Source organism: Cuculus canorus, chromosome 14 (assembly GCF_017976375.1).
Source record: "Cuculus canorus isolate bCucCan1 chromosome 14, bCucCan1.pri, whole genome shotgun sequence".
NCBI classification, from domain to species: domain Eukaryota; kingdom Metazoa; phylum Chordata; class Aves; order Cuculiformes; family Cuculidae; genus Cuculus; species Cuculus canorus.
In genome coordinates, this window is record NC_071414.1 from 10,441,906 (window position 1) to 10,467,177 (window position 25,272).

Sequence of the window (25,272 nt, forward strand, 5' to 3'; positions counted from 1 at the left end):
GATGATAAAATCTAACTCTTGAGTTATCAACCCTACGTGCCTTCAGGGAGTAGTAGGGGCAAAAAGGTAATAAAATTCGGTAGTTCATAGTTTAATGGCCTTGCCCACAGCATTGTCAATCCTGCTACAATTACAAAATAGCATAGAATAATTTAGAAATAAGGCTTTGCTCTTGGAATGGCAAAACCAGATTGCACTTCAGTTATTTTTCTATAATTTAAAATTCATAAAACGTAAGTATTTTCTAGATAGATTCAAGGGTATCTAGCTGACCTGCAGAAACTTTGATACTCTTGTTTCTCTAAAATTTAAGTCCCTAGTGGAACAGAAGACGGACTGGCAGCAGATTACCTTCCTGTCTTCTGTTTAGGGGAAGAAGATGACTAGCAGAGTAATCAGTTTCAGTGAAAGCTTGAAAGTCTGTTTGTATAATGATCATATTACATTCCAACATAAGAAACTGGCTGCCTGTTACCATCTAGAGTTAAAAAAAAAAATAAATAATACGGGAAATTAAGATGGTTGTAGAGAATATCTTAGTATCCCCTCTTCTTTAAAAATCTGCAATCTTAACTTTTTTTTCCTTGATTTATATAATATTTAACAAATAGCTGATGATAGTGGAATGGCTTGGTTTTCCCATCTACTCTTTTACTACTTTCATCTGCAAGAGTTATAGCCTGTTTCCCCTGCAGTGGTTCCCTCATTTGTACTGCAGGTTCTTGTTTGTCACTTTTTTCCCTGAAAATCAGCTAATGTAAATCTTCTACAGTGAATGGTGCTAAATAGACCTGAAATTGTGACTGTCCTGCAGACTGAGAGGCAGCAGGAACCGTTAAAGAGCACCAAGTGCTCAGCCTGGGTACACTTTTTGCAGGACACGCTTGGAGTAAGTTTGGGGTTTTAGTGATCTGGGACTCCTGCATACATTTTGGATGCTTCTTCAGCAGAGTATCTTTGTCATCAGGAACGGTGTACTTTACGTAGAATTGCACGTGTGATGACGCACAATGTGCTGACAGTCTTTTTCGTGCTTCCTGTAGAGAGAAGAAAGCTCAATGCATTTAATTGGAGCTACATGAGGCACAAAGAATATGATTTACAAAAAAAAGAGAGGAGATGGCCAAGAGCCCATTAAGTGTCTCAAATGAAGAGAGGACACACGAGTTTGAGTGGGTTGCTTATTCATTAAGTTCCTTGAAATGAAAGGAAAGGCTGCAGATTTTTGCGAAAGATCATTGGCTTTCTGTAGGGCTTTATTTCTACGTGGAAGGAGGGCTGAGGTGAGAAAATAATTGAAGCAGCTGCTAATAGCATTTTATCAGAAAAATATCTGTGCACAGGATATTAATAAGCAGTTGAACTGGCTGTATAAACACTTTGTATTTTCTAGGTTTTGTAACATAAATCTTGCTCAAATATCTTGTGAAATTAGTAAATCTGTCTGAGGCCCTTTATGCAGCTATCTGAAATATTGGAGAAATGAGGAAAGGAAAAGTAGGTTGGAGGAATCCAAACTGACATAGTTGTCTTGTTTGTCAGCAGGGCAGAGGCAAGCATCCTCCTCTTCAGAATTATCTTTTACTCTGGTTGGTAACAGTTACCTTAAGACTTCATTTATGTTGTAGCTTAGCTAGGGTAACCCCACGGCAAAGATTTCTTTTAATACGAAGTTATAAAAGCCAGAGGCAGAATTGGTAATTCACAGTTAGCTGTCTTCCTGGGCTGCCAAAAGAGCATTCTTTAGTTTTAGTGTTGTGTATTACATTGTGTGAGATTAATGGCGTGTGATGAGCTCTCGATTCAGTGAGCAGAGAAAGTTTTTATCTGTGCAGCACTGGGGTAGTTTATAAACTGTGGTTCCTGAGAAATGTTTTGAAATGTCAAATGTTGGTATTTTGTGGGTTAGATAAAACAAGTGCAGAAAAGTAAGAAGTAAATTAGGAAGAAAAAAAAAATCTTAGCATTTGGTTCTCAAACCCTTTTTAGTAGTATTTGGCACTGGCAATAATTCCTGGCTGGTGCCCGAGTTTTGTCTGTTGTTTTCTGTACTAGTAAAAGAGAACAATCCTCTTGCCTTGAGTGACACAGGTGGCAAAGCAGTGAGGAGTCTGCTGACCTACATTGTGGTCACAGATCCGCAGTGGGAATTGTATCTGTGCTGCATGCTTTGTTGCCAAGAATGGGTGTACCAAGTGAAGGAGTTTGTGTGGTTTTAGTAGTTTAGAAACCACAAGCAAGTTTTTTATAGCTTTATAGGCAGAGCAGCTTTTGAAAGTGCTTGATATTTCCTAAAATGTCCAAAGGCTTCTGATCTTAGTCAGAAATGCAGTAGTATTGCTCATTGCTTTCCATGAAAGACAAGCTCCTTAAAACTCTATGCTTTGAGGACTATATGAGCATCTTGGGTTTATACATTCAAAATTACCATGGAAAAATTATACTTGTGAAGGCCCTCCACCTTTAAGATTCTCCCATAAAGCCAGTATCTGTGTGAACACTTGAGAGTATGCTCCAGTATGAAGACTAGGTCTTCATTATTTTGCATTCTTGGTGTTCATTGTGAGCAGCTATATCAACAAAAGATCAGAGAAGTAAAAGGATCTTACAGTTGTTAAATAATTGTAAGTAAATTGGATTGATATGATTTTTGTTTTGAAAGAGGAAACAAATCCTATTGTGGTTTACAAATATTTAAATGCTTAAACTAATTGTCAGCCTCAGTTTTGAATGAGGAAGCAAAATAAATACGTGCTCAGAGGTTCTCATTGTACTTGCCAGGAGAAACCAAGTTTTGAAAACAGTTGGCCTGCTTTCAGACATGGATTTCAATAAGATTGAAAGAGTAAGAATGTGCAAGTTTGATTAGAAAGTTTGGCCTTATTCTAACAATGGGTCCTGGGAGCCAGATAGAGGAATCTTGTATTTTTTAGTGGTAGAACTGATTTGTTTTGGAAAATGAAAAGTAGGAGGCCGTGGGTGGCTGTCGAATAATTACAGCAAAGTGTACTAAGTATGAGAGTATCTGTAATGTCGTACATAGGCTGCAGGATGTCCAATAGGCAGTTTTGGTGGCCCAGGTGTTTTTTCTTTTAAGTTTTTCAGCTGGTTATTTGTCAGTAATAATTTAACAAAGGATTTTGTGGGCTACGCAAAGCTGTGATAGCAACCTAATTTGAAAAAAGAAATTAACACAATAGTCCTCCATTTTCCTTGTGTCAGAGCTTTTCCTACAGTACAGCTGAAGATCTATCTGTGTTACAGTGTGCTTGAGCCTGGCAAGGCAGAGAGTGTGGTGTGCTGCAGAATGTGTCGGGAGACGTGGTGCATGAGAAAAGATCCATTATAGGCATACACCCAGCAGAGGATTAAGGAACAGATTTGAAAACAATTGTGGAAATTAAGAACAAAAATTGCTTTCAAAAACTCTGTTCGAGTATACATATGTACCTTGTTAGCCTCGTATCGACATGTTTTATCAATAGTAACAGGGATGGTGCAAGGAAGGCATGGTTTTGTGGGTGGTGGGGAGGTCAGCTTGTGAACACCATTTTAAATGACTTGGAGTATGAAGAGGCTTGATTGAGAATCATTCAGTTAGTATAAAGGCGATAAAACAAGCTCTTTTGGTCCTTATAACAATGTTTGAAAGGCTGTTTTCTTTCTCATTTAACATGCAGCAAGGACATATGGGAGAAGGCGAGGTAACAATATTCCTATTTAATTTTCTAATGTTGACAATGTCTCATGGGAGAAATAACATTAAGTTGTTGCTAGAGGGCAAACTCCAAAATTTAAGATTATAAAGCATTAGTTTCACATAAGTTTACATAGTATGCATGCCGTAATAAACATTTTAACTGAATTAGGTAGTACTCTACAGGAGTACTATTGTGGCTGAAATGATCACAAGTCCTTACAGTGGACATCATCTATATGGTGTGTTACACTAGTGGGCTATGTTGCTGTCTTTGTGTGTATGTTATGAATGTCAACGCTGAAGAAGTTTATTTTAGCTTATTTTGGTCCTTTTGGGTGCTGATGGGTTTCATTATGCAGCATAGATTATAGTGAATATACATCCTGGCCTGCTAGGTTAAAGAACCAGATTCTGCAAGCATGCTTGCTGAATTCTCTAACAGCAGTGGTAATGCTGATAGACCTGAAAAGGCTGTTTTGGCGTGGAGGATCACTCCCTTCCACCACTATCTGCAGGACTAGGGTCTTAAGAGATGAAACAAGAGACGCGTGCATCAGTTCACTAGGGGAAAACAAATTAATATATAAGTCTATATTTTTATCATAGTAGGAGTCAGGTTTGCTTACTTACAGAAATAGGCCTGATTATAGTTGATTTTAATTTTAATTAAAGGTATACAAAGGTTCTTGAGATTTCAAGTAAAGCAAGCTGACCTAGCCTTCCATTTTTTATTTGTATAAATCCCATAGACTGCAGATTTTATTGTGCTTTTTTCTTTCAACTTGTTAGCCATTTGATTTTTGCATGGAAAATGTCTGTATTGCAGCTGATCAAATATTAAGTTTTCAGGATATTTTCTTTTTAAAAATAAATTTATTTCAAAGGAAGGAAGCAAGAGCATCAAAAGTTAACCTTCTGAATACATTACTGGGGTAAAGTGTAAATTCTGAAAAGCAGACATAGTGTATCACATCATAGGCAAAAGGAAATGTGTCTCAAAACTTTTAGCACGCCTCATCTATTTGTTTATTTTCCCCATATATATTTATTTATCCCTAAAATGCTCCTTAAATGGGTAGAAGTTGATTCAGTTTGTTGTCTAGATATTGAATACTGTAACTAAAGGGTAAATTGATGGAAGAGATCAGCTTGTGTGCTCTACTTATGATATTGTACAGCTGCATTTATAAATCAAAATAATCTTATTTAATAAGTAATAAATATTATTAAAGGAATATATGATAAAGGATTATAATAGAAGAATATTGACCTGTGAGGGGAAGCGTGCTTACAACATTTTCTCTTAAAGTAATTCCGATAATGACTCTGTTGTAACAACTAAGTAGACTTGCTTCTAGGAATGGCACAGTATTGCCTAGTTTTCAGTCTTCATTTGCAGTAGATTACAGTGGGTCTTCCTCTTTTTATTGGGTTATTTTGTTATTTACAGGTGGGTAGTTTATGACTTACTTGGTTATCAGTAATCTAAATGTGTAATATCTTTAGCTATATTTAGGTAGAATTCTTGTTTTCCCATCTGCACTGTGAAATTATATCTTCTCACTGTAAGAAGCTGGAAAATGGTATACACGGCTTAGGTTTTAGTGATGTCTGCTGTTGGGAGAGGCCCAGAAAAAAATAGGCTTATGTTCTCTTCTGTCTTTACACCTTTTTAAAAGAAATCTAGTCAGAAACACAAAATTTTATGGAAAGCAGTCAACTTGAGCAGCCATTAGAAATAGTGTTCTGTTTCAAGTCTTCATTAGTTGTAGTGCAGTTATGAAAAAGGTGGCAACCTTTTCCTTGAAATCATGCATTTGAGTTACTGAATGATATTAGTAACTATAAGGGTCATATGAAATTGAGAACATAACTGCTTATTAAAAGGGAAGATTGCGAACAGTTGTACTGCTAATGCAGCAACTAGTGCGTTTTGTTTTTTTTTTTTTAATAATTTCAGCAGTGTATGCTTTGTTCTGTTAGTATGTCTTTTTTTCCTTCTTTTTTTTTAACCTCCTCTTCAGGTCAGTCTTCACTGTTTCCAATGGAAGATGGGTTCTTGGATGATGGACGTGGGGATCAGACTCTTCACAGTGGTTTAGGATCACCTCACTGCTTCTCCCACCAGAATGGAGAAAGAGTGGAGCGGTATTCCCGTAAAGTCTTTGTCGGCGGATTGCCACCAGATATTGATGAAGGTATACCCAGGAAAATCTTATGCTAAAAAATCTCCTTCTGGCTTAGTGAGAAAACTGTGGCTTGAAACATTTTGTCTGTTAGCTAATGAATGATTGTTTTCCAAACTCTATGGAACGGCTTTGATCTGTGTGTGGGTCTTTGCATATTATCACTCTTAGTTCATGGCAAATGTGACATAATTCAAACTAGCGTAGGCTGCAGTGTTATTCTGCTATTGAAGAACAAAATCGTATTTTATCATACATTGACTTTCACGGTGTAAAAATTATAAGAAAAGGGATGGTGGTGCAGAAGTAAACGAATAAATATCACCTGTTGAAACTCATAAATACCTTGCAATCATTTTATTGACACCAGAAGCCAGTAGTAGGAAAAGTATTGCTTGTAGTGTTAAAAGTTTATACAGCATACTAAGTTACAGCTCATTGTTTGAATGCTTCTGTGTGGTTCTCAGAGGCTGCTTTCAGCAATTAGTTCTGTCCTGTGGCAGCTTCTGATGTGTGCATGGTGAGGACTTGGGCAGGACTGGATCTGTGCAGAGGCACTTGCATACAGGGAAGAACCAGGAATTTTTGGTGGGTCCATTTTACAGGCAGAGGTGACGGAATTCTGCAGTTATTAAAAAAAAATTATATATATGTATATAATGCACAAGTTTTGTAAAACTTAATTTTGGCAGAGTTCTATATTCTTTATGTATGGGCTTGCTGAACTACAGCAGCTGTAAATCTGAAAAGTTGCTTTTTTTGAAACACAATCATTTTTATACCTCATTCTTGTATCAGGGAGAGTGTAACGTGCCACAGTGTGTATTACAGTGATGCAACAACCTGACTTTCATGTCAAACATAAGAGCTACTTGATTAAGGTCAAACGTAACATGGTGTTTACTGGAGGAAAAATTATCATACAGTCTCTCTAAACCTGTGCTAGGAGGGTAGCTTTGGTTTTTCAGAGTTGCTTCTGCCATTGCTCGTCCTGTTAAATGTGCAAGTGTGAATTAGAATAAGGAATGTACGATTTTAAATCCACATCATAGCTGAATTTTTGAGATTTTTCCAATCCTGTTTCTAGAAAGCATTTTAGGTATGTGCTTTAACATTAAATTTGTCTTAAGTGGTAGCCTGAACCTGAGACCTATTTTAGGAATAGGTATCCAGTAAGTATTGTTCACCTTGGTTTAGATCTTCATCAGCGTGTAACCTTGACAACCTGCCATTGCTGTAAACTTTCCTGATGATCTGTTGTGCACAGAGAAGCCGTCAGCGCAGCGGATTGTCAGTTGCTATTTCGTTACCAGTGTCATCAAAGAGTGTGAACAAACTGAAAGAGGCATAATTAATAACACCTTTTCAGATTTCTAACCAAATTTGAGGATGGGGAAAATCCTGTAAATTTTATATCAGGAACCCCCAATAGTGTGCTAGTATAGAAAGCCCTGAAACACCATAAAGAGAACACATCTGAGCAGTGTGCCTATTTGAATGACACTCAGCAATGTGAAGTTTGTTCTTTTTGTTCCATTTTTTTAATGAGAAATTCTTGTCTAAAGAGCTTTAGCTAACAACGGTTTGAGTCTGTTTGTGGAGAAGAGAAAGGGAGTAATCACTCAATTTAAAGAAGGCCAGAATTACTACTAGGAGACTTCTATGAGATGAGCATATGCAAATTTATACCAGTGATTTGAGATCAAAGGCAGATTTGAAATGGATGCAAGAATTGCTTCTTGATACAGTGGTATGTTCTTGCAATCCCTCATACAAAATTAGGTGTCGATGTCCTGCAAGTTTATTTTATATTAGTTTGAGGTCAGGCTCAGTTAGCATTTACACATGCGGCGCTTGCATGTAGTATGAGCAGGCACGGTAGGGTCTTGTGGTACTCCCTTGGCTTTTTCCAGTGTTTCTGCAATTATAAGTCATATTGGCAGAGCTAATTGCTTGTCAGCCAGTCAGCAAATTGTCTCTAAACCCTTTGTGGGAGAATAGTTGAAGCTGAGTTATGATAGCTGCATAGGTGGATTGATGCTGTTCCTGTGAATTAGTGGATTATGAACTTTTATTTATAATCATCAGTAGAAATAAAAGCTTGATCTTTGACCTGTCTCGTTCTCTAACGTGTTCTGCAATGTCATAAAGATTCCCCATACTCTAGTAAGCATTGCTAAGAGCTGCTGAAGCTTGAGGGTCACAGAATGTTCATTTATAGAACGAAGCTACCTGAAATCAGTGCTTTTCAGATTTGTCTTCCATTCAGTTTATTTCTATTTCATTTTAAATTTGTGCCATTTCCTTGCTCTCTTTACAGATGAGATCACTGCTAGCTTCCGTCGCTTTGGACCTTTAATTGTAGACTGGCCACACAAGGCAGAGAGCAAATCTTATTTTCCTCCGAAAGGTATATCTGATAACCACAACATATTAGCATATTAGAATAATTTTTCTTGCTAAGACTCCATTTTAGACATAATTTTTGTGACAGTGATGCAATGTTTAGGGGGAGAAAAAGTTGAATTCTTGGGACTGTTATAAAATGATGGAGTTTAGTATGTGGCTTTGGAGTTATTCTGCGCTAAAGGAATTCTTGCTCAACTTCCGGTTTTTACTTAATTCCATTTTCCTTTTTCTCCTGGTTCCTCATTTTTGTCATAATAGTCAAGACTATTCCTCTTCAAAGGGACTAAATGCCCTTCTTAGAAGCTGGGAGGGGTTTGTGTCTTATATTAACAATCATCCTGGCAGGTTTGCCTCTGCAGCTGTGGCTTTTGTTCAGTTCACATTACTGGCTTTTCCTTCTCAAAGGAAATGGAGAGTGTGCTGATCAGCAAGCTCCCTGCTTTCCTTCATGCCTCTCTGCAGAGGGCTTGGAGGAGGCTGGGTTGGAAATGTGTGAGAGCATCCTAAAGTTTCACCCTTACTGTATGATAACATGGTGCCAAGCATAATTCTGGGTTAAATTATTATCCTACAGGCAAATAGACAAATTATATGTTTGTTTTCCCTTTTGTAGGATATGCGTTTTTGCTGTTCCAAGATGAAAGCTCTGTACAGGCATTGATTGATGCATGTATTGAAGAGGATGGAAAGCTCTATCTTTGTGTCTCCAGCCCCACTATCAAAGACAAACCGGTAGGTAGAATTGTCAGGGCCTGCACAATTGCTGTATGATAACCAGAAGTTGTTTGCTTCAGATGACTTTTTTTTTCTGTCTTCAGAGTGCTAATATTTAAGTTTTTTAAGGTGTCAAATTAAGTTCTCAAAGAGAAGACCAACGTACTTATTTTTAAACTCGTCATTATGAAGTCTTTTGGTCTAGATACAATTCATATTTTTGTTAGGAAAAAAATGGCTAAATTTTACCTTTGCTAATATAGTAAATATATTTCCAGATAGGTATTTTATGCTTATTGTTGACTAAAATCTAGAGTACAAATGATTTTGGGGCTGATGTGAATCTACTAATAGTTGGAGAGACTTCTGCTATATTCCTTTACTGTATATTTCTCCAGCTGTAGGCAAATAGAAAGCAGCTAGTTTTGCATAGTAAATAAACACACAGCTTTGCATGCTGGAGCCTGTTGCATTAAGATAACACTAGTCTAGTGCTTACACTTGGCTAGAACAACACGAATAGCCTAGATATGTATGCATTGGTGCGGTTCGTACAGCACAGTTCAGTCATGATTAAATAAATGTGAAAGTACAGGGCGAGTTTTTTCCCCAGAAATTTGGGTAACAAGGAAATGGTGAAATTTAGTATGATGAAGTTGTCTGTCTTAACAGAGCTTTTCATCATTTCATTTTAAGAAATGATTGCTGAACGTCTAGAAAATGAGCTTAGAAAGTAGAGCCGTTTAAGAGGTTTTCTTCTTTGTAGGATACTGTTTTTATTTATATTACTGAGAAACTTTGAATTGTGAATGGTTAAAAAAAAAAAGGCTTTTTGTCCATAGGTTCAGATCCGGCCTTGGAACCTTAGTGATAGTGATTTTGTTATGGATGGTTCACAGCCTCTTGATCCACGAAAAACCATTTTTGTTGGTGGTGTTCCTCGGCCTTTACGAGCAGGTACACTGTGTGTTCCGCAGCACTGGGCATGTTGAATATGCAGTCTGATTTGGGGAGCAATGGGGGAACAAGTTATTTCAGTGAGGGAAGTATTAAATGTTCTCAACACGTACAGCGGGGGACATGAGTACAAATGGACTGTTTCATTGGATGCTTTTAGAAAAAAATACAAGTCTACACCACTGTTTCGTTTTCCTTTCTGGTTTAGTGGAACTTGCCATGATAATGGATCGGCTGTATGGAGGGGTATGCTATGCTGGAATTGACACAGACCCTGAGCTGAAGTACCCAAAAGGAGCTGGGCGGGTTGCATTTTCTAATCAACAGAGTTACATAGCTGCTATCAGCGCTCGCTTTGTTCAGCTGCAGCATGGAGAGATAGATAAACGGGTAAGGTCTTCAAGCATATTCTGGTTTTGTACAGTGCTTTCACTAGAAATGCTTTTCCATGTAAATGTGTGTCATTGTGAAGACTGTAAATGTTATATCAGATTAATTGCATATTTAGGGCTAGATTGTGCCGCTTAGATACAACACAGAATAAAAATGAAGGAATGGTACAGAGCTGTTGCTTCTGGAACGTGGGAGGCAACTGTGAAGCAGACTTTCTCAAATTGCTTAGCATAATGGGAAGCATGTCAGCTGCCTTGCCCTTTTATAAGAGATTGCACTCATCATATACTCCCACTGCAAGAATTTGCACTTGTAGTGTTTGTATAATGTCAGGGAGTAAGGTATCTGCCAAGGATGGAGCAGTTCTTACTCCTGTTCTGCATCTTTTGAGAGAGTGGGCAGAATCTGGCCCTAGTGTTACACACTGCATGATAGGTGTTCCTAAAGAGCATCATAGTAGCATATTGTAAACTTGTTAGTGTGCATTATAGCTTCACAGTCATCCTCCACAGCTTACGTAAAGGCTGTGTCCGGTTATTTTATTCTGTTATTATTATAAATTAAAAGAATATGCTAAATGGATCTACAGTTTGCTTGCAGAAAGTGTGACTGCCAGTTGTGATCTTTGGGCCACAATTTTGAGAAGCTCGGATCATTTCATCTGCTGTTCTGTCCAATTCATGTTCTGTCTACATAACTGTCATTACGGATCTTGATTTTATCATTACTACAGAGGAAAAACCCCAAACATGGCTGATTAGCTGATTATCATTTCACTTCTGTTTTGGCTATAAAGCTTGGGTAGAAGAATTGTAACAATTTGACTGTGGGCCTGTGAATTGGAATGTCTTTGTTCTAATCTTGGCTCTGAAATAAGTTCTGTATGGCTTTGAACAAATAATTTGGGCCGCCCTTGTGCAACTTCTGCTTGCATAACCAGACACTTGGGTGAATAGGTCCATTGAAGCTGGTGGGACTACAAATTTAAGTAAGTACTTGTGAATTCTAGCAAAGATTTTGCAATCTATTTCCCCTTCCTTCTCTCCTCCCACTCCTTATTTCCCCATTTTGTGTGTAGTTCAGAAGAAATGTGGGGAGAAAAGTGCTCGGAGGATTCATTAATAGAGGGGTTGGGTGCATGAGAGAGATAAAAGTGCAACAGTCGCACTACTACTTTTATTAATAAGGTATGATTTTTTAATATTTTTTTAATAAAGTTTTTCCTGTAAAAATAAAATTAGTAACAAGAAGGGATTTCCTGTAAAATTAGGCAAGGAGGTGCTGCTGAAGGGTGTGCCCTTCAAAGAGATAACACAAATGAAATGCTCAGCAGCCTCTAGCATCCACCACTGCAGAGCTGCTCCTGAGTGCTGCCACCCTAAGTGTGCCTGATGAAGTTGCTGTAATTTAAGCTATTTCTCTGTAGTTGGGAAACCACAATATCCCTCGCGCAGGAAACAATTGCAGACCATATTTGGTGCATGCAATGCAGCACAGTGACTAAATGTGCTGAGGATTCTGACTGGTATCTGTGGGTTGTAAACTTACAGAAGAAGCAGTGCTGCAGTCATAGGCTAAAGCAAGCAGGGGTGTAATTACCTGAGCTGTAGTGTGGCCTCTGAATATGTCTGGGTAGACCTAATACAGCAGCAGAATTGCTGTGTTAAGCAGGCCTGCGTAGCATATTTGTAAGTTCTCCTTTTAGCATTTTTGGAAAACACTCATCAATGAATACCCAACCTCAAACTACCTAGCAATCTCGAGGATGAAGGGAGAACATGGTGTTAGGAATATATGTCTGCCTCTGCTCTTTTACACATTCGTTCTTCTGAGTTGGCATGGAGGGATGTTTGAGAATTGCAATTCTAGCAGTGGAAGGGTCAAAAACCCTGAGGAAATGAGGGGAATAAAAAAAGCTGCTGTACTGTGTCCATGTAGGCATCAAATGACTGCAGTGCCCTATCTGCACTGTGATAAAATTGGGTAAGTTTGAAAACACATGAACTTGTGAGCTGGTACCTCTGAGGTTTGTGAGAGAAAGGAATAGCGCTGAGCCAACTGCAGGGATAACAGGTTAACAGTTGCAGTCTGGATATTGGAAATATTTGTGAAAACACCTAATTAAATGAGCTTCAGAAAAGGCTCACATACACTGCCAGAACAGGACCTTGTACCTATACTTTTTTAATGTGTTTTGTGTTTTGCTTCTGAGTTGTCATATGGACCTTTCCCAGTTCTGTGGAGTGAGGTGATGGGAGGGGACATGATTACTGGTTTTGAGATAAAACTGAACCTTTAGGAGATGGCAGTGCTGCAGTTGCGATTTAAACACGGAGATAGGTCTAAACAAGCTTTGCTCTAGCCAGCTTGGATACTGCAAGTAGCCAGCTTTGCCTTGCTGTCACAGAGAAAGCGCTATAGAGTGAGCAGGGTTTTGTAGCCCACAATGCAGCAGCTTGGTTTTGGTATGCAAATACCTAGATTAAAAGCTAGAAGCCTGCAGATGTTGCAGTGTGGATGTATCCTTGGAGCACCAGCTGGTAAGTTCCTGTGAGTCATTATCGGTTAAGAACTTCAAGAAATTTTCCTTCTTTTTTGTCTACTCTACTGAACTACTGCTTGTCACCTGGCTCTTGATGCCAGCAGCATAGGTGCCCATCAGTCCCAATTTAAGCTTCTCATTTGATCCCAGCCAAATTAGGTAGGTTTCCTTTTTCTGAGAGGACTGAGCCACAGAAAAAGAAAACAGAAATATGCCATTTATTAGGTTAATAAATGAAATTTTTTAAAGCTGGAAATACAGACATTATATTTGCAGACCATGTGCATATTGAATCTGCAGTTAGTATTGTGTAAGCAGTTTACATTCCTACCTGAGAGGGTAGGAGTTTAATTGTGTATCACCAAACTTAAAAATACTCCTCCTCCCCCCCAAATTCCCCAGGGTGTTGATGTGAATCCGTGTATCAGTTCAGTAACAACATAGGTTGATTGGTCCTTTCTGTAAATCAGTGACGACGTGTATGACGCTGATGGTCAGCATTGGTTTCTGGTTTAAGGATGAAGAAAGACACTGTGAGCAGGATTGTTCTCAAGTGCCTGTCTGTGGTTTTGGGTGTTTAATGACAATGATTATGTGTAATGAGGGGGAAAATTCTTGAGTGTGATGTTCTTACTACAGAGCTGTGATCGCAATCCTGCTAGAACACAGACGGTAAATAGTGTGGAATAGTCATTATCTACATTGTTATTAAGAATTGTAAACTTTCTTCTCGTTTTCTGAATACAGGTGGAAGTTAAGCCATATGTCTTGGATGATCAGCTTTGTGATGAATGTCAGGGGGCCCGTTGCGGTGGAAAATTTGCTCCATTTTTCTGTGCTAATGTTACCTGTCTGCAGTATTACTGTGAATATTGCTGGGCTGCTATCCATTCACGCGCTGGCAGGGAATTCCACAAGCCCCTGGTGAAGGAGGGAGGAGATCGCCCAAGACATATTTCATTCCGCTGGAACTAAATGATCACTGCAGTGCTCATATGCAGGCCTCAAATTAAGTGCACTCTTCTGTTATCCTGATTGTCCCTACCCCACCCAACCCTTTCTCTTATTCAAGATAGCATGTCCTTTTGTAGTAGTCTGTAATTTAACAATAGTATAATGAAAGAATGACCTATAATATGGGTATTTTGTAGAATCTTGTCATTGAAAACTGTATTGGGAACTCCTTTTCGTATCGATAACGTTGCAAGTGAGTTGCATTCTCTTGTCTTTACTACCGAGAGAACACTTAATTTCATGCAACATTTTCTTAGAGGAGAGAAAAATATTAAGAAAAGATAATTGAAACAATAGAGTATTTTGGTTTTTTAATTAAATTATTGTTAATAAAGAACATAAGAATACTTTTATTAAAATAACTGTGTAACAACAACACTATCAGTCTGTTCTGACACTTTTCCCCCAGGGAAGCCTGTTTTTACCTCTCTTTTTGTTTTGACTTCGGGTTTTTCCAGCAACAGATGAAGTTAGCATTTACCTACCAACAGGAAAGAGCATGTTTAAAGCAACAGAAATGCATGAGCAAAAGTTGAAGCAGCATTATAATAATGACCTTTTAAAAATATCTCTTAAGGGTTTTGAGGCTGAAATTTTAGCTCAGTATCTATCTGACTGTGCCTCTGACTACCACCCACATCCAAGTTACTAATGAGATAGGCAGAGCTTACTATATTTTCATCAAAATGATTATGTTTTAAGAATTCCTGAATGTAAAAGTCGAGTAAAGTTACTACTGAGGGGGGAGTGCACTTTTTGTTTTTTCTTTAAGAGAAGTCAATTGTCTGGTTACAGCCCTAGAAATCCTACCAAAGCTAGAGTAATGACAACTAGTTAACTGGCATTTCCTCTCCTGAAGGATAAATATATAGATTTTATTTTTGATGGCTATATATAACTCTATATCCTAATATACTAACATTCATCAGGGGCCAGCCTTTGCTCTCCATTTTGACATGAAAAAGTAGAAAACCTAAAGATACCTCAAGGATATTGCTGACTTTTACTGAAGTTTTGATATTCTATTGTGTCACACAAACTAAAATTGGCTTCTTATTTGTTTCCCATCTTGGATGTCAAGTTAGTTTTGAATACCCTCTAACTTAATTGTAACAGAAGGCATGAACCTAAGTAGTTTCTAAGTCTTGTTTTGCACTGTTTTCTGAATTTGTGCATGAAATGGTGCAAGTGCGCATATGCCTTTCTTACTCTTCCTGTAGAAAGAATCCCAACTAAGATTCCACCTCTTCAGAACTCGATATGGGGAAGTAAAGAAACACAGATATTTGAAGTGCCAACATTGCTAAGTTAATGCCCGCTTTATTATAAATAAGTTCTACCTTGAGAAGCATTAACGCAGTACATGTTAACTGAATGATAAAGAGTGGCTGCAGGGATTTAGTTTGAAATAGTTGAATGAAGGAGTAGTTCTGAAAATTATTTTTATTACTTTTGAACTAGTGCCCTGGCCAACTTCTCCAATGATTATTTAGCAGTGTGCAAACAAACAAATTTAGTGGCAATCTTGTGAACTGCCCAAGCGGCACAGTACCATCCTAGATTCTCTCAAACCAAAGACTTGCCTCAGCACTGCTTGGAAAACATCTGCTCCAATAAAAGCCTTTGTCGGCCCCCCTCATCCCAGACCAGATTATCTTTGTGAGAAGCAGTTTTTATTTTCAATGCAGGCTTTAATGAACTATACCTTACCAAGTTCCAAAGGTCAAAATGGAGACATTTGCTGTCTACTAGTCAAGTATAGAAAGGGAGCTGCTTTTAATGAAATCCCTGAAAATATTGACAACAGTAATGCAAATGCAGAGTGCTCTTGTGTAGATTGTCAGGGACTTTTTTTTCTCTGAAGTACATAATTATAGTTGGAATGTTCCTTTAATTTTTTTAATGCTTGTAGGTGGCTTGGGGTGTGCTGTTGTGCCGATCCTACCCAGTAAACAGGTGAGATGGGTTACCATTACAAGAAATAACACTGTTTGAGAACTAGCTTTGAATAATAATTTTCCCTTTGTACATGACCTGCTGAATTTCGGTACAGTGTTTTTGTAGCTAACTTATTTTGTCATGCACATAATGTATATTTGTTATGCACTACTTTTGTATATCTTGTTTTTCCAACAGTGAGCATTTTTAGGCACACTTTTCACTGACGGGATATCTCTTTATGCAATACCTCAATTTTTCATATTGCAAAGAGTAGCTTTTTGTACTTTTATTACTGAGAGATCTTCATATACTTCATTTTTTAATATAAATAATTTTAATAAATTTTATTTTCTTATATTCTGCTTTTTATACATTTCAGTGCTCTGCATACATTTTGAATTATGGATGTTGTGCACTGGCAATGCTATTTTAGAATCTGCAGAGAAAAGAAAGCATGTTGCTTAAACATCTTAGCCCAGCACCAGGTATTTGGTGTACATATAATTTAAGAAATAGTATATGTAAAGTTGAGAATTAAAGAAGAAAAGCATGAAAGTGACAAATGACACTGTCTTTAGACCCATGAAATTTAAATGCATAAATATAGTGTAGAAATTTAAAAGTAAAGAAACATCAAAATTGTCTACCGCTTCTTACTAAGTTTTTAAAAATTATACACAAATGCAGACGTTTTTGGTGAATGTTTAGCCATTTTTAATATTAATAAAAAATTGATGTTAGGTGTTTGATGCAGAAACGTGTCTGCTCTTTTAAATTATATTTAAAGAATAAAAGAGAGCCTGCTAGGAGGCAGGCGTGTAATGTTAGTATGCATGACTAATGTAAGAAATTGTTATTCTACTAATATTCACTTGTGATTGTGTGACAAGCGTGTTTACAGATTATTTGGTTACACTTCGATTTACAGGGCATAAACAATTATATACATTACTCTGTACTTAAATAGTGATTACGTGTCCTTCTGATTACATGGGATTTGTAGTTGGGGTTACCATGTAGCTCCAAACATAATTAACATGTAATTAGGTTACCAGTCTTAGGGTATCACTTCAATTTGCAAAGGGGTTAATACGCATGTAGTTTTCTCACACTAGCATGGCACTGGCCATGTATTTACAATGTAGTTACAGAGTAATTACATGGTTATTTTTGCAATGTAAAATAAAGTGTTTCTGATTATTTTATATGTAAAGGACCCCCACTGCCCTGTGCTTTTTGGTATAGTATCTACTTCTCCATACACAGACCTCTGCAGAATGCAAATTTAAAACTTGCAGTGAATGATTTTAGCATTTTATAAGGATGCTGTTGGAAAGACTTGATAATTCACCCCTTTTGTTTTTGAAGAGTTAAAACCTTCTGTTAAAAGGTGATTTAAAACTTGAATGTGATGAATTGTGGCAAGTTAACTTCAAGTTATGTGCAATACCTATTTCAGACTTCTGGAAGATCTTTGCAGTGTAATTCTTTGTTTTTAATTGCAGACATTTAAAAATGTCATTTTCTACTGTTCTAGAAAATCCTCTTTCTTGCTGGTGTTTCTAAAGAAAAGAATCAGAAATCAATCTTTCTACTAATGTAAATTTGAGATTATTTTTAAAAAAATGGAATAAAAGGTTTTGGTCATTTGCTTTATTTTATTATCTTATTTTAAAGCTACTGTGATAGCATTGTAAGAATTGGGACAATATTGTATTCAACTGTTTTATTTTTTATATTTTTAAATTTTAAAGTATAATTAGTTTTTATAATTTTCATCAGATTTTTTTGTTATATTTTTTGGAAGTGAAACTTTTAGCAAGTGGGTGTCTAGTTTTTACTAATCCCTAATATGTTTTTCCCCCAATGTATTGCTCATATTATCAGAAGGAAAAGTTATTTAAGTATGTCAGTTAATTGTACTACTTGGCTGAATTTCCATATAGTTTTTACTGTGTATGGGGAGGTTGTAGTATTTATTATAGCATTTTAAATAAGGGTAATTCATTTTTTATTAAAGTCATTTTCACGTTTAAGTTCATATTTTTGTATGTTCTACTCTAAGTTATATAACACAAGTTACTTTTTTTAAAGAGTTCATTTGTTGAAGTGCTAGTGAAAATTAATGTTATTAAATAGTTTGCAAATGACTATTTATACCAGTATGCATATAATTTTTAAATATTTGTAATGTGAGATGTTGAATGAATAAAACTTTTAACTCTGTTTCTTCTTAATCTTTTTTATATTAAGCTTCCTGTAGAAACATGCTCCTTTGTGGCTAAGGCTCGTGGGGCCTGGCGGAGTGATTTTGATGAAGTGTGCAGCACATGTCTGGCTGTGCGATGTGTAAAGTGCTTCAAGCTACATTCTGCAGTCCTGTTCTGGTCAAAATGTGGAGCTTGGCTTTGTATGGGATTGTGAGGGAGGGCATAACCACTTGAGAAATGCTGAGTACCCTGAGCACTGCATTAAATTGGTACAAAATCAATGTGCAGTGTTGCAGAAATGGAAAGGGTTATGTCTAAAGGCCCACAGAACTGCTCTCTGTTGAATTTGCCTGCAAGAAGAACCCTTTTTACTGCTTGTGTCCAGATGTTGTTTTTTGGGAATGTTGAATGCAAACTACTTAATTTTGTGAATTTGGTGCTTGTTGAGTATTCGTTAGAGATCGTGGGTAGCTTTGGAAAAGCCTTTCAGCAGCTTTGGTGCTGCTCTCTCTCTTTTTTTTTTTTTTCGCACAGCCTTAAGCGTATCACCCTAGCCAAAGAATTGTTTGATCACTTGCTCCTACTTGGTGCTGTCTGCTGCTGATTCGTAGGGACAAAGATAAAAACCAGTACACAGCTGGGAAATCAAGCCAACTGGGCAAGTGACAAGTTAAATGAGAAGAATACCTCTGAGGCACATGCATCACGTAAGTCAGAAACCACTGTGTGGCTGGAACAAAAAGATAACCAGACTAGGGCCAGAGTAAAGCCAAGCAAGGCATGAGCAGACAATGATTCTTTTTTTAACTGTCTCATGGTTGGGATCTGATACTAACAGAAGAAAAGTGTCTGGCATTTTAAAGAGCTTGCTTGTATCAGCCTTTCATTTAAAATATCTAAACTCGAAATGTCTAAAAAATCTTGTGAAGAGTTGCAACCTTACGTGGCTGCCCTTTGAGGACTATTCAAGAGGAACTATGCATCAAGGATTCAAGAGTTTTGCATCCTAGGAATTCACTGAATTTTGTTGGTTTTCTTGCTCTGATACAAACAGTTAAGCTTCAGCAAAGTATAGTTCTGTGGAAGTAGTTCTGCAAAGTGGAACCGTGAGTATGCACATGTACCTTGTGAGAAAAAACTGCTGTCCAAAATACAGTACTGCAGCAGGACTCAAACTGCAGTGAACAGCGCTTTGCTGTGGGCGTCTGAGCCACTCGTCATTTGTGCCATCATCTAAGGAATAGTGTTGTAAATGTTAAACAGTTGTTGAGTATAGTTCTTTTCTGTGGATGCTTCAGGAAATGCAGATCGTACAGAATTAAGCTATAATAGGATTAGTTCTGCAAGATGGTAATAGCTTCAATTTCCACTGGCTTCAGGTGATGCAAAGTTAGAAGCTAATGCATTTAGAATCTAGTTTTTAACAAAGATTTTAACAAGTTTTGCTGATGACTGTGTGGATACATCTAGTCTCTTAAATATGGCTATTTAAAAATAAACGGGAAATGCTGGTACGCTTTCAGTCAGCGATATAGAAGCTAGATCTGGCCAGTGAAATAATGAATTCCTCAAGGCTGCATTTTGTGCCAGCCAAACAGCACCAGACAGTATTGAACAGTTTTAGCATGTGACTTGGCTTGTAACAGAACTGTTATCTCTTCATTCTCTGCATTGGCATTGTTAGGAAATAGTCATAGTTCAGCCTTCCACAATGTGATAACAAAATCTGGACATGGTTTTCAAGTATAAATGGTCTTTCAGAAACCATGTGCCTATCGTTGGTTTGTCTTGTTTTTAACAAGTATGATAGACTTAAAATTTGGTCCTGGGATAAGTACAGCTTGAAATCCTTTGATGCCACAGTGGTGGAATTAGCAATATCCTTCAGAAACAAGGCACTCCTTGACTTCTTTCAATTCAAAATGCTATGAACTTAGAGGTATTTATCGGGATATAGCATCTGATTTACACTTGGGGATGTGTATATTCATTCTAAAATTTTCCTGTAGGAAGATTCCAAAATGCTTCATGAGTGTTTAATAAATGACATTTTCTTGCCTAGGCAGAGTCTAAAAAAATTGAGCACAGTAAAGTGAAACGCCAAAAGTCTGGAGCATTCAAAACTGAAAATAATCGCTCTAGTGATGGCCTTGGCTTATTCTGAATTGCTGAGAAGTAACTTTCTAGGAAAGATGATATAACAAATCCCTTTTGGGTTTCAGTTTGTCCAGAAACAATAAATAAATGCTACAGGCAGGCTCCAAAAGATGGAGGTATGCCTGCTGGGTGGAATTTCAGAATTTCCACAGTACATGAATCTCAGCTATTCTCTTTCAGCACAAACTGCTCGTCAAGCACGGTCAGCCACCAGCTTTCTCTGGGGTGCTGCTTTCACCAAATGAGCTGCTACATTCCACATCGGTGAAGAAAACGCAGTTTGGGTGGAGATAGATATAACCCATCTAGTACCGATTTAAAGGCCAAGGTATATTTTAAAGAGAGTCTCTTAGCTGTCAAGTCGTTGTTGGACAATTTCTACTGTTTGTTCCGATTCTCCAGCTGCTGTTTATTCAGTGCTGTGAAAGCCTGCTCAGCCACAGTCCAAAATGCACATTGCTTGCCTACAGGAAATCTAAGACAAATAATAGCCTCAGAAAGGACAGATGAGGGGAAAAACACTGACATCTCTTCCTCTGTGTAAAATAAGCTGATTCAGTCTGTCAGTATGAAAAACAGCCTCTGGGATAATAATATACTTGCAGCTGTCTTTGCAGTCATAGAAATTGAAGGAGGCGGAGGGGTTGAATCAGCGCTCTAAATGCATTATAGAACTCCCCAATTAAGATAGGGAGAAAGTCTTTCTGAAGCTTGCTGTTCTGATTAATGCTATCAGATATCACCTGCTTTCATGACACTTGACCTGTAATTTGCTGACTTTTTCTAGGGCTTGCCAGAGAAACAATTTGATACTAAATGTTAATTTATTTGAACGGTATCTATCAAGGGAAACTCGCTCGGTCACCTTGGTTGTGGAGCTTGGGCGACCATAGTGCGATAGCATTCTGTTAAGGTTCCTTCACAAAATTTGCAACTCGAAAGTTCTCAGTCCTCCTTGTGAATATAAAATATGGAAGCATAGAAGGTCTGTGTTTGATTGTGTTTTTCTTTGGGATTTAATTTTGGTGAGTCATGAAAGCTGAGATTAAATCCTCTGAGCACAACACAGGTGAAGGGGAACTGTGAGAATTTTTTGGTTTTGTGTGAATCTTAACGTTTAAAATGTACTAAGTTTTATCACTCTCAGGGACTAAGTTTTATCACTCTCAGCTATGAGGCATTTTTCTTATTCCAAACTGTATAGCTGGGTGAGTTGCTTTGCTTTTCATGTGACTGAAGAACATTGATTTTAGTTAAATGGTAGCTGATAGCGTAGATGCAGTTGACATGTGCTGAGTGCCTTAAGTAGCCCTTAGCACAGTCCTGTTACGTGTGGCAGGGTACCAATTCTCACATAGAGCGTTTTTTAAAAAAAAAAAAAAGCTTCTGCCAACCTTCTCTAACCCCACGTTTGAGATGATGTTTGCTCAATCTAAGCCACCATCTCACAGTGCTGCTGACTCATGAACCAGGATCAGTTTGCTTAGTGATTGTGTATGCTTTGCTATGCATGTGAAAGCATTAAGTTGTCAATTTAATGAAGTGTCATTTTTCAAGACAGTGCTTGTCGCTTTAAGCACGTGCCCAGTACTGGTTTGTGTATGGAGTACGTTCCTGCCAAGTGTTTCTGAATTTTCTTTCAATGAGTTTAATGTAATTTTTTTAGGTGTTTGAGGAACGTTCTCATGGTAAGCAGCAAACAGTAGCCCCCAGCTTTGCTTCAGCGGGCCAGCTGTTCCAGGCAGATGTTGCTCTGTACACACTGGCAGAATCAACTCAGCTCTTCAGTCAGTGGCAAGAAAATTTGCTCAAGGGTTGCTTTTACAGGGGGATGTCTTTGGAGAAATGTGATGGCAGAACAAAGCAGTGACTGCTTCGATTTTCTATGCAGAGCTAGCAGTCCTTGGAGACAGAAGGCTTGCTCTGTTCCTGTTCTGGCAGTATCCTTAAGTCTCTGGGGGAAGGGAGGGAGTGAACTATCAGTATCTGGAACAGTTCTGTGAAGTCCCTAGTACCATTACAATGTGGACTTACTGCTGAGGAATGAATATGTTTAGTGGTATTTGTACTGCAGTTAAATAGAACTGCCTCATATGTGCAGACAGATGTATTGGTGATTACTTTAGCCTGCAGGCACACTTTGGCCTCAGATCATGCTAGATTTCAGAAGAGGCTAAGAATACGTGAGGAGCTTGGACAGATGGTCTTGGAAGACCTACATTACCGCTGAATCTGAGGATGATTTAGTGATTTTTGCTTTTTGTATCCGGTACTGAGCCAATATTCTTCCAGGATGAGAGAACAAGATCTGGAGTTTATCAGAGGTTCCTCATCTGCGTGTTCATGTAGGGTCTAACTGCACATTCCCCAGAAAAACAGTGGTAACATTTAATAATCTAGTCCCTGCAGCCTAAAATTTCCTGAAGCTTTATGGTCTCTGATTTGGAAAGAAAGGATGTCATCATTAAATGTCAATAATTTGCATATTTTGTGTGGAAAAATGCAATCTAACTGAAGTCCTTACCTGCTTTTTGCTGTATCACTTGAATACAAGTCATTCCTGAAATAAGGCTGTTGAATTCTGATGTTCTCTTTAGTGATCATTTTGCCTTTTTGAGTTCCCCTATAGTTTTCTTTCACATTGGGAATCTATATTTAAATACTGTAACACGATGTTGTTCGAAGCCAAGGGTTTCAGTCTCATTGACTTGTGTTTTGATTGTAAGTCTGGATCTTCTTGGTGATTTGAAAATCCCTCAAGGGGAGTCTCAGGCTTTTATGTAACAAACTTAGTTTATAGTCTGCTAAATATTTTTATGCGCTGCATGGAGAAAAGGCAAAATCTGCCTCTACTTACGACTGGTGTGGATGAAACGATTCCCACATGTATCGTTTGTAAAGCAATCTGAGATATGCAGGTTCATTAATATGAAATGCAGGTGCGTTACAATGGCAGCTGGCCATTTTATCTCTCTGCTGCACTGTGTTGTTGCTTACATAATTAACTGTGAGATGCATTGTAAATTATGAAATTTTACAAGTAAGCAAAACCTGAAGGCATAATGCATTTCTTCGATTTACCAGAAGTGGTGAGTTTTGTTTTTATAATGATTCCTAGTTATATTAATAAATGGTCCCCAGTGTATTCTGTAAAGTAACCACATTCTAATAAAATACCTCACTCCAGCGACTCTTATTAAATTTTCTGTGAAAATGAAGGAGATATAGGAATTGTTTGTGCTGTTGCTGAGGGTATAATTAACAAGGTTTGACTGTAGCTGTTGTCAGAATTAGCATACTTTCCACATAAAAATCCCTGTTAATAGTGTTAAGATTTGTATTTCAGATGTACTCACAATTTGCAGTTGATGAAGATAATGTAATACTTAATAAGCAATCTGCCTTGCTTGAATTATGTTGAATCATGTGAGTACTTTATTTAACTCCATTGCAAAGAATCCTTATAGAAAAACAAATCTCCAGCAGCAGCAGGAGTTCCTTTTTGCAGGGAATCACTAGGGAATCACTAAATGTGCATGCAGCAATGCCGCGGCGGCTCCTTCCTTCCTTCTCCTCGGCATAAGCCGTAGGCTTGCTACCACCCAAACCTACCTTATTTTAAAACGATAGTGAAGGATAATGGAAGATGATGCATACTTTGCTGAAGTAAAGCAATAGAATGCAGGAAACAATGTAAGTTCTGAACTGAAGAAGCTGCCATTTGAATACAAAACAAATGGCATGATGAGGTGCAGACTGAAAGCCAGACTCTTGTCTATTTTTAACCAGACATTTGAAGATGAGGTGAAAAACTGAGCTGTTTCTTCAAAGTGACAGATGCAGAGATAGTGGCTAGCTGCTAGTCAATTCACACGTGAGGAAAGGAGGATGAAGAACAGTGTGCAGCTAAAATAGCTGAATTTTCCAATTCTGCAGATCCCTCATAGATTTTTAGGTGGCGTTGATTTTTGTCCGTAATAATAGATCCTAAAAGGGATCTGAGCTGAATTTGCATTTTAAATCTAAGTCCTGGCAATATGCTGTTTGGAAAAGTGGACAAAATGTATGAGCAGGGTGGAAGCATATTCCGTGAATACAGATATTGAGAAGACCACTGATTTGGCAGCCTTGATGCCCTGATGGGGCCGTAGGAAGGAAGCAGCTGGCCAGCTGGCAAAGGGAACTCCTGGCCAGGAAGATAGAGCAGCACAGTGCAAAGACAGTCATGGAATGGGTATGATTGCTGTTGGGGTTTATGGGGGAGCGTTCAGGGTTATCTTGTAGTGTGGACTGATTCTTATGTATTTCAGCAAAGGGAATGCTTTTTTTTTTTTTTTTTAACCAGGAGGTTGTGATTAATGGCCGTGACAGTTTGCGCTCCAGGATGGGTTTCTAATGAAGCCCTTCGGTTGCCTCTCTCTGGGTTTAATACCCCCTGGGCTGAACTCGCTGCCTTAGTGCGCCCATTTGTTAGTGCAGGGCTTTGTAGAGGAAGAGGGAGATCACCGTACTGGGGATTTGGGGGATCTCAAGGCTACCAACTCGGTGTTTATATCACATCTATCACCTCCCTTTTAGCCCTTACCCTTTGGAGCCTGCAGGAGATGTCCTTTATTTTTGGGAAATAACGCCTTACTTTGGCAAACTCAGGCTGCGCCTCTGGAAGTTTGGGGTTTTTTTTTCCCCACTTTTTCAACTACATACACAAAATGCTTTTCCCTTTTCCCTGCCAGCGTGTCCAATAGCTGGAAACCCTGGGAGCCTGGGCAGAAGGTGGGCTTCCCCCTGCGAGCCGGGGATGCTGCGGAATGGGCTGTTCGGTGGGCGCTGCTGCCCCCTGGCGGCGCCCCCCCGCACCCCGGGGGCTCCTCGGGGCTGGGGACAGGCTGCCTCTGCTCCGGGCTCCTCTTATATCCATAGGCGACAGCTTTTCAGCGCCTCTCATACGGCCGGGGCTGCTAAAACAATTAGAAAAAAGGTCTTTCCCCTCCTCCCCCACCCCCACCCCCCCCGAAGTTATTCTTTCTCATTTGTAGTTCTTCCCCGCCT

The 25,272-nt window shown here is 38.3% G+C and overlaps 1 protein-coding gene across 2 annotated transcripts in view; it reads left to right on the forward strand.

The window, feature by feature from the left end:
• The window catches only part of CPEB4 (cytoplasmic polyadenylation element binding protein 4), a 41,742-nt gene extending 23,663 nt beyond the window's left edge, over positions 1 to 18,079 (forward strand). Inside the window, exons 3-9 of one of the 2 annotated variants that reach the window (XM_009568038.2) lie at positions 3,681 to 3,704; positions 5,725 to 5,898; positions 8,207 to 8,296; positions 8,909 to 9,027; positions 9,852 to 9,966; positions 10,175 to 10,356; positions 13,649 to 18,079. In XM_009568038.2, coding sequence (XP_009566333.1) covers positions 3,681 to 3,704; positions 5,725 to 5,898; positions 8,207 to 8,296; positions 8,909 to 9,027; positions 9,852 to 9,966; positions 10,175 to 10,356; positions 13,649 to 13,876 — 932 coding nt within the window. In that variant the 3' untranslated portion in view covers positions 13,877 to 18,079. The remainder of the gene's footprint in view (positions 1 to 3,680; positions 3,705 to 5,724; positions 5,899 to 8,206; positions 8,297 to 8,908; positions 9,028 to 9,851; positions 9,967 to 10,174; positions 10,357 to 13,648) is intronic. The other variant, XM_054079902.1, reaches the window with a different exon arrangement.
• The last annotated feature ends 7,193 nt before the right edge of the window (positions 18,080 to 25,272 follow it).